The sequence below is a fragment of the Galeopterus variegatus genome, unplaced genomic scaffold (assembly GCF_000696425.1).
Source record: "Galeopterus variegatus unplaced genomic scaffold, G_variegatus-3.0.2 Scaffold2618, whole genome shotgun sequence".
NCBI classification, from domain to species: domain Eukaryota; kingdom Metazoa; phylum Chordata; class Mammalia; order Dermoptera; family Cynocephalidae; genus Galeopterus; species Galeopterus variegatus.
Window position 1 is genome coordinate 216,615 of NW_007728729.1, and position 16,378 is coordinate 232,992.

Genomic DNA, 16,378 nt, shown 5'->3' on the forward strand with positions numbered 1-16,378 from the left:
GGTGTTGCGCCCGTACCGGGGACCGGCAACGGGATCCCAACTCTCGGTGTTGCGCCCGTACCACGCTCAGCCAGTGAGCGGGAACCGGTCTCCACATGGGATCCGAACCCACGGTGGGAGCGCCGCTGCGCTCCCAAGCAGCTCACTCTCCAGGGCGCCACCGGGCCGGCCCCAAAAGTCTATTTTATTTAACCACTTCATTATTGTTGATTAAGTGGTAAACAGCATTACCGTGAATATCCATGTTCCCAGTTCTTGGACACATTCTTAGTTATTTCCATAAGATAAGTTTCTTTTTTTTTTTTTTTTTTTTTTAAAGATGACTGGTAAGGGGATCTTAACCCTTGACTTGGTGTTGTCAGCACCACGCTCACCCAGTGAGCTAACCGGCCATCCCTATATGGGATCCGAACCCGTGGCCTTGGTGTTATCAGCACCACACTCTCCCGAGTGAGCCATGGGCCGGCCCCCATAAGATAAGTTTCTAAAAGTGGAATTGGATGTTTTAGAAGCTTTCGATACATATTGACAAATATCTTTAAGTTTCTACTAATTTGCGTTTGTACTTGCAGTGTATACAGATATGCTTTTCTTCTCACATCCTTACCAAACTTAGTGTTGCTCTTTTTAACCTTTTGTTTTGTCCTTTTATTTATTTATTTATTTTTTCCTTTTTGTCTTTTTTCGTGTCCAGCAACGGATCACAACCCTCAGTGTCGCGCCCGTACCGAACCGGGACCGGCAATGGGATCGCAACCCTTGGTGTTGCCCCCGCACCTCGCTCAGCCAGTGAGCGGCCGGTCTGTATGTGGGATCCGAACCCTCGGCGGGAGCGCCACCACGCTTCCCAAGTGGCGCACTGTAGCAGTGCGCCACCGGGCCGGCCCCTGTTTTGTCCTTTTAATATTTGAGTTTCCATAGCTAAGATATATGATACCAGGGAGGAATTTAAAATAAATAGAAATTTGCGTATACTCTATTGTATGAGGGGTATAACGTGTTGGTTATAGGAAAAGACAAACAACAGGTTCCACTTATTTTTTCCTCTGTCTCTCATATCCACAGTTAAAGCTTTAACTTTGTAAAACTACTTTCCAGGCATTGATCACTCAGACTCGAGCCAAACAGGCAGCTACCATGAGCGAGGTGGAATGGAGAGGGCGAACGGTTCCAGTGAAAATCGACAAAGTGAGGATCTTTTTATTGGGACTGGCTGATAACGAAGCAGCCATTGCCCAGGTAAGGAGGAGGTGCCTGTGTGACTCTGAACATTGTCCTTGTGTGTTTAAGATGCAGTCATTTGTTGATGTTCATTTCTCACAAATCATCTATTTGTCTTAATGCTGTTTGGGATTTGGTAAGCCTGGAGATGCACCCTTTTGAATGAAATTATTTTGAAAACTGGGTTTATAGAGTTCTTGTGTTTAGAGGGCACAGAAATTGACGGTTACAGTTGTCAACATACAAATGCGAGCAGTAAGAGGCTGACTTACAGTGAGGGTCACATTGGGCCCAGCAGGTGGTGTAGCTGCTTAACTAGTATGTCCCTGAAGTCTCTCTAACCTTTGTCCTAGCCTTCTAGCCTTAAAGGGGTCACTTCTCATTCTTGAACCTTTTCAGGAGAGCCTGTTAAACCAGAATATCTTGTTTTGCGTGCCGTATACATGTAATATTCATGCAAAGCTGTACTACTTGATTCTGCTTGTTGACATAATTACTTATTTGAGGGTGTAAACAACTAAATGCTCGCAAAAGATAAGAGATCCTGGTGATCTTGGTTTGTTTGAAGTAGACAGTGATTAAGGCACTTTTTAGAGCTCCTTCATATGAGGACATCTTTAAAAAAAACGAGGCTGTTGCCTCACAGGGACCAGTGGCATTTCCTAATACTTCACAGTAATTATTGTACCCCAAATAATTTGTATCTGGGGTGTCAGGGGGTACTTTGTCAATTGTGTGGATGAGTTGTGTTAAGCATCAACTTTTCAATGACTTGTTCCAAAATGGCTACTTTAGGTTGGGGGCAGCTTTCAACAATTGAAGAATTGAATGTGTCCTTGTCTGTGTTGCACATTGCCTCTCTCATTTCTCTTTTATTTGCTTAAAGAACAGAAAACTAGAACAAAACCGGAAAGTTAATTTTTCTTTAAAAGACTGAGTAACGTTTTTTTTTTGTTTTGAGAACATTTTATTGGCACTAGTGTGTGACGGTACCTCATTTGGACTGGGGCTCTGGTAGTAGCTGTTTAGATGTGATTAGGTTAATTCTTTTGTTTTAAAGTGATAAGTGCTGGAAGAAAAGAACCATCTTGGTTCTGTGCCAGGCATCAGTGACAACAGGACAGGAATTCTGAGTGTGGGGAGAGAGGTCCTTGGAGGCAAGTTAAATGGGGGCTTCTTAAGAATGGGGCTGCAGACATGTATCAAATAAAGGACAAGAAAAGTTAACATTTATTAAGTTATTTTATTTATTTATTTATTTATTTATTTTTTTTGTCTTTTTCCGTGTCCAGCAATGGATGGCAACCCTCAGTGTCGCCCCCGTACCGTTAAAGATGGACCTATCGTCTCACTTCCTGTGTACCTTCGTTGATATTGCATTGTGCAGATGGTCTCCAGCTTACGATTTTTTTTAACTCTACTACAGGTTTATCTGGGTACTAAATGCATTTTTGATTTACCATGGGTTTATCAGGACATAACCCATCATAAGTCAAGGGAAAAGGAAAGCAATGTATTTTCTTTTTATCTTTTTTGTATTCTTGAGAGGTCTTAGGTATTTTTTTTTCATGTTTAACAATCTTTAATTCAAATGTGAAAGTTCAATACAAGCCATTCGTAGGGCTTGGGATTTGTTGATATACTAAAAACAAGAATGCAGAAATGCAACAAAATGATCTTTCCATTTTTCAAAACTTTCAAGGATAGATCATAGGGCCAAAAAAGATCCATTTAACCCAACCCACTTTCTCCCCCTACCAAGACTTACACCCATTCCATAATCTGAATACGTATTCCTGAACAAAGAGAGAGGTCCTAGGTATTTTTGCTTGTTTGTTGGAATTACACAGATGATTTTGTATTCTCTTTTTAACATGTTGTGAGAGTTTTTCATATTATTACAAATCATGTCACAATTTTTTTTTAATACCTGGCGGTCATCTGGACAGACTCCACAGAGATGAGCAGGGAGGGTAATGATCCTCCTTAATGTGCCAGATTCACTGTTTAATGCTTTCGTGCTTGCGTCTTTTTAACCCTGTGGGGCAGGTGATATTCTCATTTTACAGATGGGGAAACTTCTCAGAGAGACTGTGTAACTTGCCCAAAGTCATGTACTGGTAGAGACGAGTGCTTGGATTTAAAACCACGCCCTCTTGACTCCAAAGCTCAAGTACCTGGCACTTTTCCGTATATCCTCTTAGATTCATCAGGAAAGCTAGTAATAGGATCATTTTATTTGACTTTGAATAGCTAGATGCAGTTTCACTTAACAGAGTAAATAGAGTCCTGGGCCCTTAATAAAGACTGAATAAGCAGAACCTTCTCTGAAACAAATAGTCTTTGGCAGTTGAACCACCTCTATTTCAGTGCATTAGTCCGGTTCCCCAGTGGGAGGAAAAGGTATAGGGATGTTTTACCTGAATTTATCTTTCTCTTGCTTTTTATACATAATTAGAGAATCAGGACTTAAATGGGGGGTTCTTTTTTGCCTTATTCATGAAATAATTCAATTTGGACTAAATTGGACCAAGTGAAGAAAATGTTTTACAGCTGCACAGAAGCCATTGCTTTTAAAATTGAAGGTCACTTCAATCATGTGATGAGTAGTTGAGCTTTGTGCACATTTTTCAAAGGGTGACCCTCAAACTTGAATTTCAGTATAGTTGAAGGTCCTTTTCAAGAAGAAAACAAACCTTCAATGAACAGCTCCTTGCAGTAATGTAAAAGCTCAGTAATGAAGGTGATACATTTTGTGTTGAACATTTTCCAGAGATCTTCAGCATCTATTTAAGCCCATTATCCTCTATGTCTTTCTTACATTGCTTCAGTTCTTAAATTTAAAAACATACCAGTACTTCTGCACACAAGGTTCAGAGCTCTTCCCACTGGACATGTTTGGTGCAAATCCATGGAGGAGGGTTGGTCCAAGGTTTTATTTTGAGGGTAAGTCAGGATCAATAGCCAGGGTTTCGTGTCCCAGCTGCTGCAGGCTTTCACTGCTGAATGAAGCCGCTCCTCAGTCAAATTGGGTCGTTAGGAAACCTAACATAAGATCTTCTCCTGTACCAGTAAAAATTGTTCTGTGCCGGTTCACTAGGAATATTATACAGGTTTTTAATATTACATATAAGATACAATGGAGTGTTTGAAGTGTATATAAAATTAAAGGATTGGAAGGCACCATATGGAGAAAGTATTAAACCTTTCAATTTGGAAAGATAAAGGCTGAAGGGGGAAGAGTATTTGTAACCTGTTAACATAGGGAATTATATTCATTTTTAATGTTAAACCAACCTTGCATATCTGGGATAACCTCACTTGGTTATGATATATTTTTTATATGTTACTGGATTTGATTTGTCAATATATTGAGAATTTTTGCATTTATTTTAAAAGGAGTAATGACCTATAATTATCTTTTCGTATATTTGATTTGTCAATATATTGAGAATTTTTGCATTTATTTTAAAAGGAGTAATGACCTATAATTATCTTTTCGTATATTTGATTTGTCAATATATTGAGAATTTTTGCATTTATTTTAAAAGGAGTAATGACCTATAATTATCTTTTCGTATATTTGATTTGTCAATATATTGAGAATTTTTGCATTTATTTTAAAAGGAGTAATGACCTATAATTATCTTTTCGTATATTTGATTTGTCAATATATTGAGAATTTTTGCATTTATTTTAAAAGGAGTAATGACCTATAATTATCTTTTCGTATATTTGATTTGTCAATATATTGAGAATTTTTGCATTTATTTTAAAAGGAGTAATGACCTATAATTATCTTTTCGTATGATAATGTCTTTTCCAGGGTTTGGTATCAGGTTTATACAAGTTGAATATCCCTTATTGGAAATGCTTGGGACCAATGTGTTTTGGATTTTGGATTTTTTTGGATTTGCAAATATTTACAGATACTGTATTTAATAGCTTGAGCCTCCCTAATCCAAAATGCTCCAATAACATCTCCTTTGAGTGTCACGTTGATGCTCAGTTTCGGGTTTTGGAGCATTTCAGGTTTCAGATTTTCAGATAAGGGTTGCTAATCCTCATAAAACAGGTTTGGCAGTATTCCAACTGTCTCTGTTTTCTGAAAGAGTTTATATAATTTTTTTTTTTTTTTTTTTTGCCTTAAACGTTTGTTATAATTCACTGGTGAAACCCTTGGGCCTGGAGTTTTCTTTGTGGGAAAGTTAAAATATATATATATTTCTTTGCTGTTTTAAACAAATTCAATTCCCTTAAGAGATGTGAAACTTTTCAAAAAGTTCATGGAAAGATTCATATTATCTTTTAATTCTGTTTTTCCATGAACTTTTTGAAGTGCTCTCATATAAGGCTATTCAGAGTTTCTATTTCATCTTGTGTCGGTTTAGATGAGGCTTATTTTTAAAAGGAATTTATTAATTTCATGTAAGTTTAATTTATTGACATAAAGTTTATAGTATAATATTCCCTTATTTTAATGTTTATACAGAGTGTTTTCTCCTATTATGTGCCTGGTTAATGTTTTATGTACAGTATACAATTATCTCTGGTTTTTAAGGATTTTACAAATGCCTTAGGGTGACTTCTGAGTATTGTAGACCTTTAAGTAATATGGTGGATGTAAAGGATGTAGGTCAAGCAAAATGTGCACTAACCCCAGGGCATCCTGGTAAGGTTTTAACATTAAAAACAGTTGAATACCTAATGTCTTATATCACACATACCCCAAAGCAAGCCGGTAAGTAAAATAATTCAAGTACAGTGTCAAAGAAGGTCTAGTTAAATCCTTAGATGTCAGGCCTAGCACTGTAGATGATTAAATGTCTGTTGAATGAACCACAGGTTATTAAATATGGAAAGATGCCCTTTGGCCAGTTGAGGTTAATCCTAAGAAGAACCACTTGCCCCTTGGTGCCACTGTCAGTTTATTTGGCCAGATATAGCGTGGGCCTTACCTGCTTGGCCAGTTCTCATTATTATATTGAGTTGTTTTCTATCCTGGAAACCAAGAACTATGCTTTAGAGATATACAAGGCACTTAATTTCATTTTCTCTTAACTAGCTGGTATTGGTTTTTGCCACTTTCTAGGAACTGGAATGCAAGAATTTGGTAGCCCCAGCTTATTGCTTGCTTGTAGAGGTTCTTATGATGTCTAAATACTAAAATAGCATAGAAGTTATGAAAGTTATGGAAGGAAGAAATAATTCAGGGAGATAAAGTAATTCAGGGAGAAAAGACTTGATCTGAGACTTAATCAGCTGCCAAAATCCACTTGCAAAATCCCTAGTCTCTTTCGCCAGGCTTTGTCTTCACATCTTTTTTGGTTTTTTTTTTCCCTTTTTGTCTTTTTTACTGACCGGTAACGGGATCGCAACCCTCTGTGTCGCGCCCGCACCACGCTCAGCCAGTGAGCGGGAACCGGTCTCCACAGGGGATCTGAACCCTCGGCGGGAGCGCCACCGCGCTCCCAAGCGGCGCACTCTCCAGTGCGCCAGCAGGCCGGCCCTGTCTTCACATCTTTAATGTTGACTTACTTTAGGTTGTATTTCTATTTTTTCTATTTTTAATGGTGTTTTTTTTCCTTTGTGGCTGGCCGGTGTGGGGATCTGAACCCGTGACCTTGGTGTTGTAAGGCTGTGTTCTAACCAACTTAGCTAATGGGCCAGCCTAGACTATTTTTATTTTGCTTTCTTAATTGATCACTCCTGAATTGTCACTGGTGGTTGCATGTGAGGATGTTCTCAGGCAGCTCTTTTTTGGGGGGAGGGCAGGTTCTAAGCATCTGCAGGCTTAATGATTCTTATCCTTAAATCTGATTAATAATTAATATTTAAGTGAAAGGGAGACCTTTTTTTTTTTTTTCAAAGATGACCGGTAAGGGGATCAAAGATGACCAGTAAGGGGATCTTAACCCTTGACTTGGTGTTATCAGCACCACGCTCTCCGAAGTGAGCTAACCAGTCATCCCTATATAGGGATCCAAACCCGTGGCCTGGGTGTTATCAGCACCACACTCTCCCAAGTGAGCCACAGGCTGGCCCTGAGACCTTCTTTAAAAAAGAAAATCTGTTCTCCAGTGAGGTTTGTCTCCTCCTTTACCAAATCTCCATTTGTTTTTCCCTGGACCTTACTGGGCTGGGTGAGGCTTTGTTCCCATCACCAGGGTTCTCCTATGGGTGTGGTGGGGAATGTGGTCAGACTCGCCTTGAATGTCTCTTAGTCACACCACCACCTTCCAGCAATTTCTGTAGACAAGTGAAAACAATCTAGGATTCTGTTTTTAATAGAAGGAGGTCTGTAACCTCAGGACACACAGCAGCTGAGTTTCCTCTGTACCAGTCAGCCTTGAGATACTGCTTGAGAAGAAAATCAGAGACTATAGAAAAGCACATCCTGGATGTTTCAAGTTTTGTAAAACGTGATCTAGAATTTATTTATTAAGACTAATAAGTAACACATTACTTTTAGGCTTAAGATTTCTCTATATCATAGGCACACCTCGGGAAAAGGACACCAGACCACAAATTCTTATGCAGGGAGTTATAAGAATTCCTTATATTTAGGAAGATATTTTTGTTGGTTCAGTGGCTGACGGGGAAGGTCGCTGTGTAGGTGTTAAGGAGTCCTGCCTCTACACGTTGAGAGGTGTTTCTTGTTCCATTGTCCTTTCAGGAATCATCTTGGCCTCAAACAGAGGTTTATGGAATAAAAGTGTACGTAGCAAAATATATTTAAGACTTGCTGTTTGGAGACATTTTTCCCTGCCCAGGGAGAATCATGAGATGTTCTACTTCAGAGATTGGTGGTCTCTGAGTCACTGTGCAGTGCGGGCGCCAAAAGAAACTGACTTAAGTCCTGCCCTTCAGATGTGCTTTTTCCTTCATTGTTGTTTAGGACGTTTGCAGAATTCCCAATGGAACTTAGATTTTGTGGAAGCAGTGGGGAAGTTTGCTTGTGTTCAGCACCTTGATGCAGAGGTTTACTTAGTCAGGGGGAACAAAGGTAATATGTGGCAGTAAAGGGATTTAGCATTTTAGCGTGATTTTAATTTTTTATTTGAACCATACCCTACCTACAGGAAAGAATACAGATGCTGCATGCCTGGTGAAACAAAGTTTACTCTTTTGAGTGGGTAAAACCCATTGCCTCAATTGCTGAACTCCATGTATCTGAAAAAGGGTGTTGGAGTCATATTTGTTGGGTTGCATGGTATTGAAACTGGTGCTGTAGCTCATCCTTTTGCTAATAATGTGGCTCTGGTGTATGTATGTGGTTGGTTGTTTTGTTTCTTAAACAGTGCCAAGTCTCACATATCTTATTCCCGTTGTTAAGTATTCCAGATTCACGTGTCTTTTTTTTTTTTTTTTTGGTGGCTGGCAGGTTACAGGGATCAAACCCCAGACCTTGGTGTTATCAGCACCATCATCTATCCAACTGAGCTAATAGGCCAGGCCAACATATCTTATTGCAGTTGTTAAGTATTATATAGCTACACCATTCCACAAGATTAACACTTTGAAAAGTTTGGCCAGCAAGTTTGATTTAATGATTATAAAGGATCTTGCCAAATTGAGGTGCTTAACAATGTTCTGTAAAGTGTATTTCTCTAGAGCCAAACTGTCCAGTAGAGTAGCCCCTTGACACATATGGCTATTTAAAATTAATAAAAATTTCAAGTGCTCATTAGCTACGTGTGACTAATGCCTATTGTATTGGACAGTGCAGATAGAGAACATTTCCATCCTTGCAGAAAGTTCTATTGGACAACGCTGCTCTTGTGTTTCACCAAGTTAATGGTGGCCACGTTTGCCTTAATAAACGTAAAGGATGACTGTGCCTCTCCAGTACTTATCAGTAGAAAAGTATGTTTGATTTATATTGGGTAATTTACAGAGAAGATTTTTTTCATATGAAAACTAGGAAAAACATTAGAGTTCTTACAAGAAGAAAGTTTTTCTTTAAGCCACTCCCAAACATCTCTTAAAGGAGCGGATAGCACTGTGTTTTCTTTTGAGCTTTCTCAGAGGTTAGTTGAATGTCAAGACATCTTTTCAGATTGGATGTTAGTTTCTGTGGAAAGTCAAATACAGTAATGGAATGTTGATGTTTTAACTTCACACTGGCTCTGCCAGTGACACAAGTTCATCTCCTTTCATCCTTACGTCCATTCCCACCTGCTCAGGCAGATTCTTTAGGACGATAATGTGGTTTGGCAGGAATTCAGTCAATGAATCACTTTTTCACCTACCCCAGCTGTATAGAGGGGTGACGCCCAGTACTTGTACAAAGATTGTCATGTCATACTTGTCAACCTTGTGTGCCCTAAAAATTGTTCTCAGAGTCGGCCATGTGGAATATGTGAGTGCAGAATGTGTGTGGTGAAGAGGTATGATATTTAGAGGAGATCTCTTTTTGATTGTAACTTAGTATGATATTTAGAGGAGATCTCTTTTTGATTGTGTCTTGATTAGTAATGTTTATCACTTGCTCGGCCCTAAAAGAAATTCAGAATCTGCAAGTTGGGTTACATTTGTAAAGGCCAATTCTGTTGGCATGCAGTAGAACTTGACAGTTTGTTCTGGAAGGAAAAAGGGAAACAGACTTCTGCTGTGCCGTGCTTTAGTGTGAGGGAGCAGTGCCCCAAGTCTGGTCTTTAAGGCCCCTCCAGGAATGCCAGATGCTGGTTCTGAGCAGAGGTAGAAGTGTTGTGGAACAAGTAGTGGAAAGGTCTATGACAGGAAGAAATTGAAATCATCTGCTGCCTGACAAAGTTTCAAATCAGTTGTACAACTTTTTCATTACGTTTACTTTTTAACATATAATTCCCATTTCCTTGTGAATCATGAATATGGCTGTAAGAAAATCTCACGTGGTGGGAAATAGTAACAGTTAAAATGACCTCTGATTAGGGCGCGCCTGTGTATCCGCCCGCGTGTGTGCTGTGAGGTTGGGTGGGGGGAATGAAAGTGCTCATATGTCCTCCTTCTGTTAGAATACTACGGTTTACTCAAAAGAAAGTCTCTTACTCTCTTCTGCCTTTGTTTAGGCTGAAAGCGAAGAAACCAAGGAGCGTTTGTTTGAATCCATGCTCAGCGAGTGTCGGGACGCCATCCAGGCTGTTCGGGAAGAGCTCAAGCCAGATCAGGTAGGACCATCAGCTGAACCCCCAGCTCCTGCTACAGCTGATCCAGTTGGGGTCCTCCTCAGTCCTGTCCCGTTCTCAGGTGGGATCCCAGGGGTATGAGTGCGTTATTCTCTTAGCCAATGTTTTATTTTCTTTAGCGGGGGTGGTCAGCTGACCGCAGAGCCTCTGGACTCCATCAGGTTGAGAGATTTCTTTCTCCCTACCCTGTTTCTCCTAATGGTTTCACATATTGCCCGCTAAGCTTGTAGTCTCAAATTCTTATCTCTGGGTGGACTTCTCCAGTTCTCCCTTTTTCTGATAATATGAGGGGTCTTCAAAAAGTTGATGGAAAGATTCAAATTATCCTTTTTGGTGGGGGGAAGGGTACAGCTGGCCTGTATGGGGTTCTGAACCCTTGACCTTGGTGTTATCAGCACTGCACTGTCATCAAGAGAGCTAACTGGCTGGCCCTGCGAATTATTTTTTCTTTTTCTGGCCTGTATGCAAATCTGACCCTTGACCTTGGTGTTACGCTCTAACCCTCAAATTATTTTTTAATTCCATTTTTCCATGAACTTTTTGAAGTACCCTTGTATTATCACTGTAATCCAGTCAGACAACTAGGCTGAAACCCTCAGAACCATTTTGTATTTTTCTTCACTGGACCAAACACTTTATTCTCCCTTCGTGATGCCATGCGCCTAGTCTTGATTCCACCTGTTTCTAATCAGCCTTTTATCTTACGCCCAGACTACTATAAAGGTCTTCTAATTGCTTCTCCTCTCTTGGTCTCTATTCCCTTCACCAGGCCTTTCTTTCCAGAAACACAGACTGAGTCTTTCTAAATCCCATCTCACTGTCTGATTATAAGAAGCCCGGTGATTTCCTAGGTCTGGAGCAGTGATCTCCAAACTTTTATGATAATGTACCCCACAAGTAAAATTGAGAGCATGTACCTCTGATGTGTTTACTTATAAATTATATAACCGATGTGTAATGTATGAAATGTATTAAAATAAAGTTTTTAAAAGTGAGATAAATATAAAGAGAAGCTCTGATTTTCTTCTTATACTAACAGTCAATGAGTTTTGTGTACCCTGCTTTAGAGACCTTTGGTCTAGCAAATGCAGTGAAGACTCCTGAAGCTGGTGTACAAGCCTTCCCCAGGCTGTTTGCACCTCATCTCCAGCATTATACTTCGCTGAGTTTTCTTTTTCTTTCTTTTTTTTTTTTTTTTTTTTTTTAATAAAGATGACCAGTAAGGAGACCTTAACCCTTGACTTGGTGTTGTAAGCACCACGCTCTCCCAAGTGAGCTAACTGGCCATCTCTATATAGGGATCCGAACCTGTGGCCTCGGTGTTATCAGCACCGCACTCTCCCAAGTGAGCCACGGGCTGGCCCTTGAGTCCCTGAGTTTTCTGCCTGAAGCTCCTTAATATGCCCTTCCCACCTGAGTGCATCCTTAACCCTTGACTTGGTGTTGTAAGCACCACGCTCTCCCAAGTGAGCTAACTGGCCATCTCTATATAGGGATCCGAACCTGTGGCCTCGGTGTTATCAGCACCGCACTCTCCCAAGTGAGCCACGGGCTGGCCCTTGAGTCCCTGAGTTTTCTGCCTGAAGCTCCTTAATATGCCCTTCCCACCTGAGTGCATCAGTGACACTGTTCTCATTCCGCTTTCCCTTTTCACACCTGGATAATCTTTCCTCCCTTTTTCATCTCTCCAAACCTCACCTATTTTTCAAGGTCCATCTCATAGCTTACCATCTCTGATAGGCATGCCTACACCAGCCCGGTCCACAAGAAACTCTGTATTCTCTAAACGTCTGATATGTGCAGCTATCGTTTTTGTTCGATAGTTAATCAAGTATTGTCTCTTTTTAAAATGTACTTTTTTATTGTGGTGAAATACACATAACATAAAATTTAGCATCTTAACCATTTTTAAGTGTACATTTCAGTGGTTGTAAATATATTCATAATGTTATGCAGCTGTCACCACCGTCCATGTCCAGAATGCTTTTCATCTTGTAAAACTGAAATTCTGAGGGCCACCCGTGGCTCATTTGGGAGAGTGTGTTGCTGATAACACCAAGGCCATGGGTTCGAATCCCTATATAGGGATGGCCGGTTAGCTCACTTTCTTAGGGAATGTAGTTTTATGTGAATGTCAGATTGACTGCCAGATGACTCATATGCATAAAATATCAAGCAAGAATGGCCCTTAGATATTATCTATTCCAGGGCCAGCCCGTGGCTCACTTGGGAGAGCGTGGTGCTGACAACACCAAGGCCACGGGTTCGAATCCCCTTACCGGTCATCTTTTTTAAAAAAATTTTTTTTCCAAAAGTTTCCTAAGACCTACTGAAGTTTTCGGAGTGTCTTTTCAAGGTTAGGAAGTTAGATTAATTCCTGACTCTTTGTGGCTGTTAACTACAAACACATAACTTAATCTCCTGGAACCTCATCTTTCTCCTCAGGTTGTTGAAATAGATAATATCTTTCTTTTTTTTTTTTTTTTTTTAAAAAAAAGGCGCACTCGGGAGAGTGCAGCGCTGGGAGCGCAGCGACGCTCCCGCCGTGGGTTTGGATCCTATATAGGAATGGCCGGTGCGCTCACTGGCTCAGCGCGGTGTGGGCGACACCAAGCCAAGGGTTGCGATCCCCTTACTGGTCACGAAAGAGACAAAAAAAAAACATGACCGGTAAGGGGATCTTAACTCTTGACTTGGTGTTGTCAGCACTACACTCTCCCAAGTGAGCTAACTGGCCATCCTTGCATAGGGATCCAAACCCATGGCCTTGGTGTTATCAGCACCACACTCTCCCGAATGAGCCACGGGCCAGCCCTGAAACTTTGAAATTTTGAAGCCCCCTTACCCGTGGATTCATCATCCGCCTTCACATCTAGCTAGTATCAGGATCATGGACTTCAAGTTGGATCAGGAGGCCAGATTTGGGGTAAATTGATTGAATCAGGAATCAAGCAGCTTTTATATTTTAATATAATTGTAAAGCTGTATCTAAATTCCTATATCATTTTGTGTATAACAGTTATTTTGTTTTGAGAGTCTGATTTTTTCTGCAAAGCTTTTTAGGAAAATCCATCTGCTAACTTTCTCTCCCATTTCTCCGAAGCAGCCATTTAAAATTATTTTAACAAATTCTTTTGGTTTTTACCTTTTTATCTCTAAATGACATGTGTATGTTGCTACTTCTTGATTTGGGGTTTTAGTCGCTAACTTTCTCTCCCATTTCTCCGAAGCAGCCATTTAAAATTATTTTAACAAATTCTTTTGGTATTTACCTTTTTATCTCTAAATGACATGTGTATGTTGCTACTTCTTGATTTGGGGTTTTAGTCATTTTGTACGACTTTCCACTATAGCCCCATCTCACCTGCTGTGCTCCTTCTATACATCCTGACCTTTCTTGACCTCCCGACCAACTCTTACACAGTCTTTCTGATACCATCTAAGAGCTTGTTTATGTTCTTCAAATATCATTTTTTAAAATAGACTCATTCTAATTTCATATCTGCAAAGTCTTTCCTTATCTTTCTGGGATTAATAATATATTTTTTGAAGTTTTCTCCTGCAAAGTCTGGTCCCTCCAGGTTGCTCACTTTTCCCCCTTGGTTTTGGCCTCTTCTTTGTTAGATGTTTTCCTTCAGTGTCTGGTGATCCTTGGTCACCCAGTCCTGCTGAAGAATGTGGCCTGTTGTGTGGGAGCTCTGTGCATGTGTGTGGGCACACTATCCGTGGGTCTTACTGGAGGCATCTGGCTCTGTCTTCTGCCAAGCACCCCAAATCCAGAATCTCCAAGAGTTTTTTCTCTTGGGCTGGTCAGAAACCTGGAATACCACAGGCTGCTATTGTTCTTGAAGCTTAGTAGAGAAGAAGGCCAGGGGTCAGCACTCAGAACTTGACCATCCCTTGATCCTGTGTTCATTATGGAACCCCTGTTCTCAGCTATGCCTGTATCCCCTGGCCACAGGCCTCTTTTGAGTCCTCTCCAAGGGATGGCCTCCAGTCTTCTGTCAGAGTAGGATGGGGATCTAGAGGCCTGAATGCTTCTTAAACAGATTTTTAAACAGTTACCATGTTTTTATCCCCACATATTAAGGGGCTCACCTGATGGTACAGTTAAAATAAGCAGGTGTCATGCATAGTCTCCTCAATATATACACACTGTTAGTATGCATGAGCATCCAAAGAGACCGACTCACTGTTTTCTGAAAAGAGTTCATCACATGAGTCGGGTAGTTATAATGCGAGCACACTGACCTTATAATGTAGGTCTAACAAGGACTAATCTAGTTCCTTGTTCTAGAAACTGGCATGCCACCCTTGGACCCTGTGACAAAGTCTCATGCTGATCCCCTGCAAATTTGCCACTGAATAGCAGCCAAATTGAGGGCCCCTTGGGCTTGAGGCCCAGGCCAAATGGCCCTGCTGTCTGGCATGCCCTCACCCCGACACTTCCCCTTGGTTAGTCTCAACTCATAGTCCAGTACTCTTCCCAGACTGTCAGCCTCCCTGAGCGTAACTTGAGCTGACGTGGTACGTTCCAGCTACCTGACTCACATCAAGCTGTCGACGGCAATCAAGCGTAATGAGAGCATGGCTAAAGGTCTGCAGAAGGCTCTGCTGCAGCAACAGCCGGAAGATGACAGCAAGCGCTGCCCCCGGCCCCAGGACCTGATCCGGCTCTATGACATCATTCTGCAGGTGACTCCTGAGGGCTGGGAAGGCAAAGCCCTGGCCTTTACCTATGTTGGATATAAAGCAGCTTAACTTTGCATAACGAAAGGGCTGTGACATCCAGGAGCTATTAGTAGCTCGGTAAAAGTCAAAGGTTTTGTACTGGTTCAGCAGTCTGTGAACCCTGATATTTCAGGCACATTGATAATGTAGAGACTAGTAAACCTACAGGTATTCACTGAGCACTTCACCTGTATAAGATACTCTCCAAGGTGCTGTGGAGCATTTTGAGACCTGAGTTCCACCCTGCTTGGCCCACTGGGAGCTTGTCAGTATGATTGTGAGGCACGTACACAAAAACAAGGCATCTGTGTAGATCCTGACCAAGGGTTGCTCTGAAATGAAAATTCAGAGCTGGAAGCTGTCCCTTCCAGCTGAGATGCTCCGAGAAGTCTCCGAAGGTAGGTGAGATGTGAGTTGAGCAATAGGCTTTCAGTATCAGAGAGGGGAATGAAGGTGACACCAGGTGTGGCTGCTACCAAGTCACACTTCAAAGACTTTTCTCACAAGGTCTTCTGTCAAAAACTCAATCTGAGGCCTTCTCTTGATGAGTTTTCTTGTTGCATATCTTGTGCAGAATCTGGTGGAACTGCTCCAGCTTCCTGGCTTAGAGGAGGACAAAGCCTTCCACAAAGAGATAGGCCTCAAGACCCTGGTGTACAAGGCTTACAGGTAACATCCCGTGGGACAGACAGGGCATTCTTCTGCCTCCCAGTGCCTCTGTAAGCATTGGGAGAACGTCCCGTCTGTTGGAAAATGGAGTCGTTGGCACTTAACCGTATGGTTACCTTGCCTGTGACCAGAGAATATTCAGCCCAGGACGTTCAAGGGAAATCTCTACTAAAGGTTGCAGCTAGTAGTTTCCAGCATGCCTTGTTTGCTCTTTGGATAGGTCAGGGGGAGTTGGGGCACACACACATTAAACTTGCCTTCCGCCTCATGTTCTTGCCAGATGGCAGCTCCAGGTTCTTGGTCAAACTGTGAAGGAGAACCTTTCACGGGACTGAATGAAGTCCGCAACACAGTGAGCACCCGCTCAGTGAAAGAAAAGGAAGGGGACAGACAGACGGAACATTCAAACGATAGGACTTTATTGTAAAGCAAATGTATGCACAGAAGCGGGCGCAGGCGGGGGAGGGTTTATATGTTGTTCCGGGACAGGAGTGTTTCTCTGTCCTAACTAAGAGGAGGAATATTCAGCTGCAGGGGAGGATCTAGGGTAATCAAGGCCTAACAGGCTGATGCGAAGTTGTATCAGCTTC

At 41.4% G+C, this 16,378-nt stretch overlaps 1 protein-coding gene across 1 annotated transcript in view; it reads left to right on the plus strand.

Moving 5' to 3' along the window:
* SRP68 (signal recognition particle 68kDa) overlaps nt 1-16,378 on the plus strand; it is a 41,826-nt gene that overhangs the window by 19,878 nt on the left and 5,570 nt on the right. Inside the window, exons 8-12 of the mRNA XM_008582465.1 lie at nt 1,099-1,239; nt 10,272-10,370; nt 10,450-10,463; nt 14,927-15,083; nt 15,694-15,788. Of these exons, the coding sequence (XP_008580687.1) occupies nt 1,099-1,239; nt 10,272-10,370; nt 10,450-10,463; nt 14,927-15,083; nt 15,694-15,788 (506 nt within the window). The remainder of the gene's footprint in view (nt 1-1,098; nt 1,240-10,271; nt 10,371-10,449; nt 10,464-14,926; nt 15,084-15,693; nt 15,789-16,378) is intronic.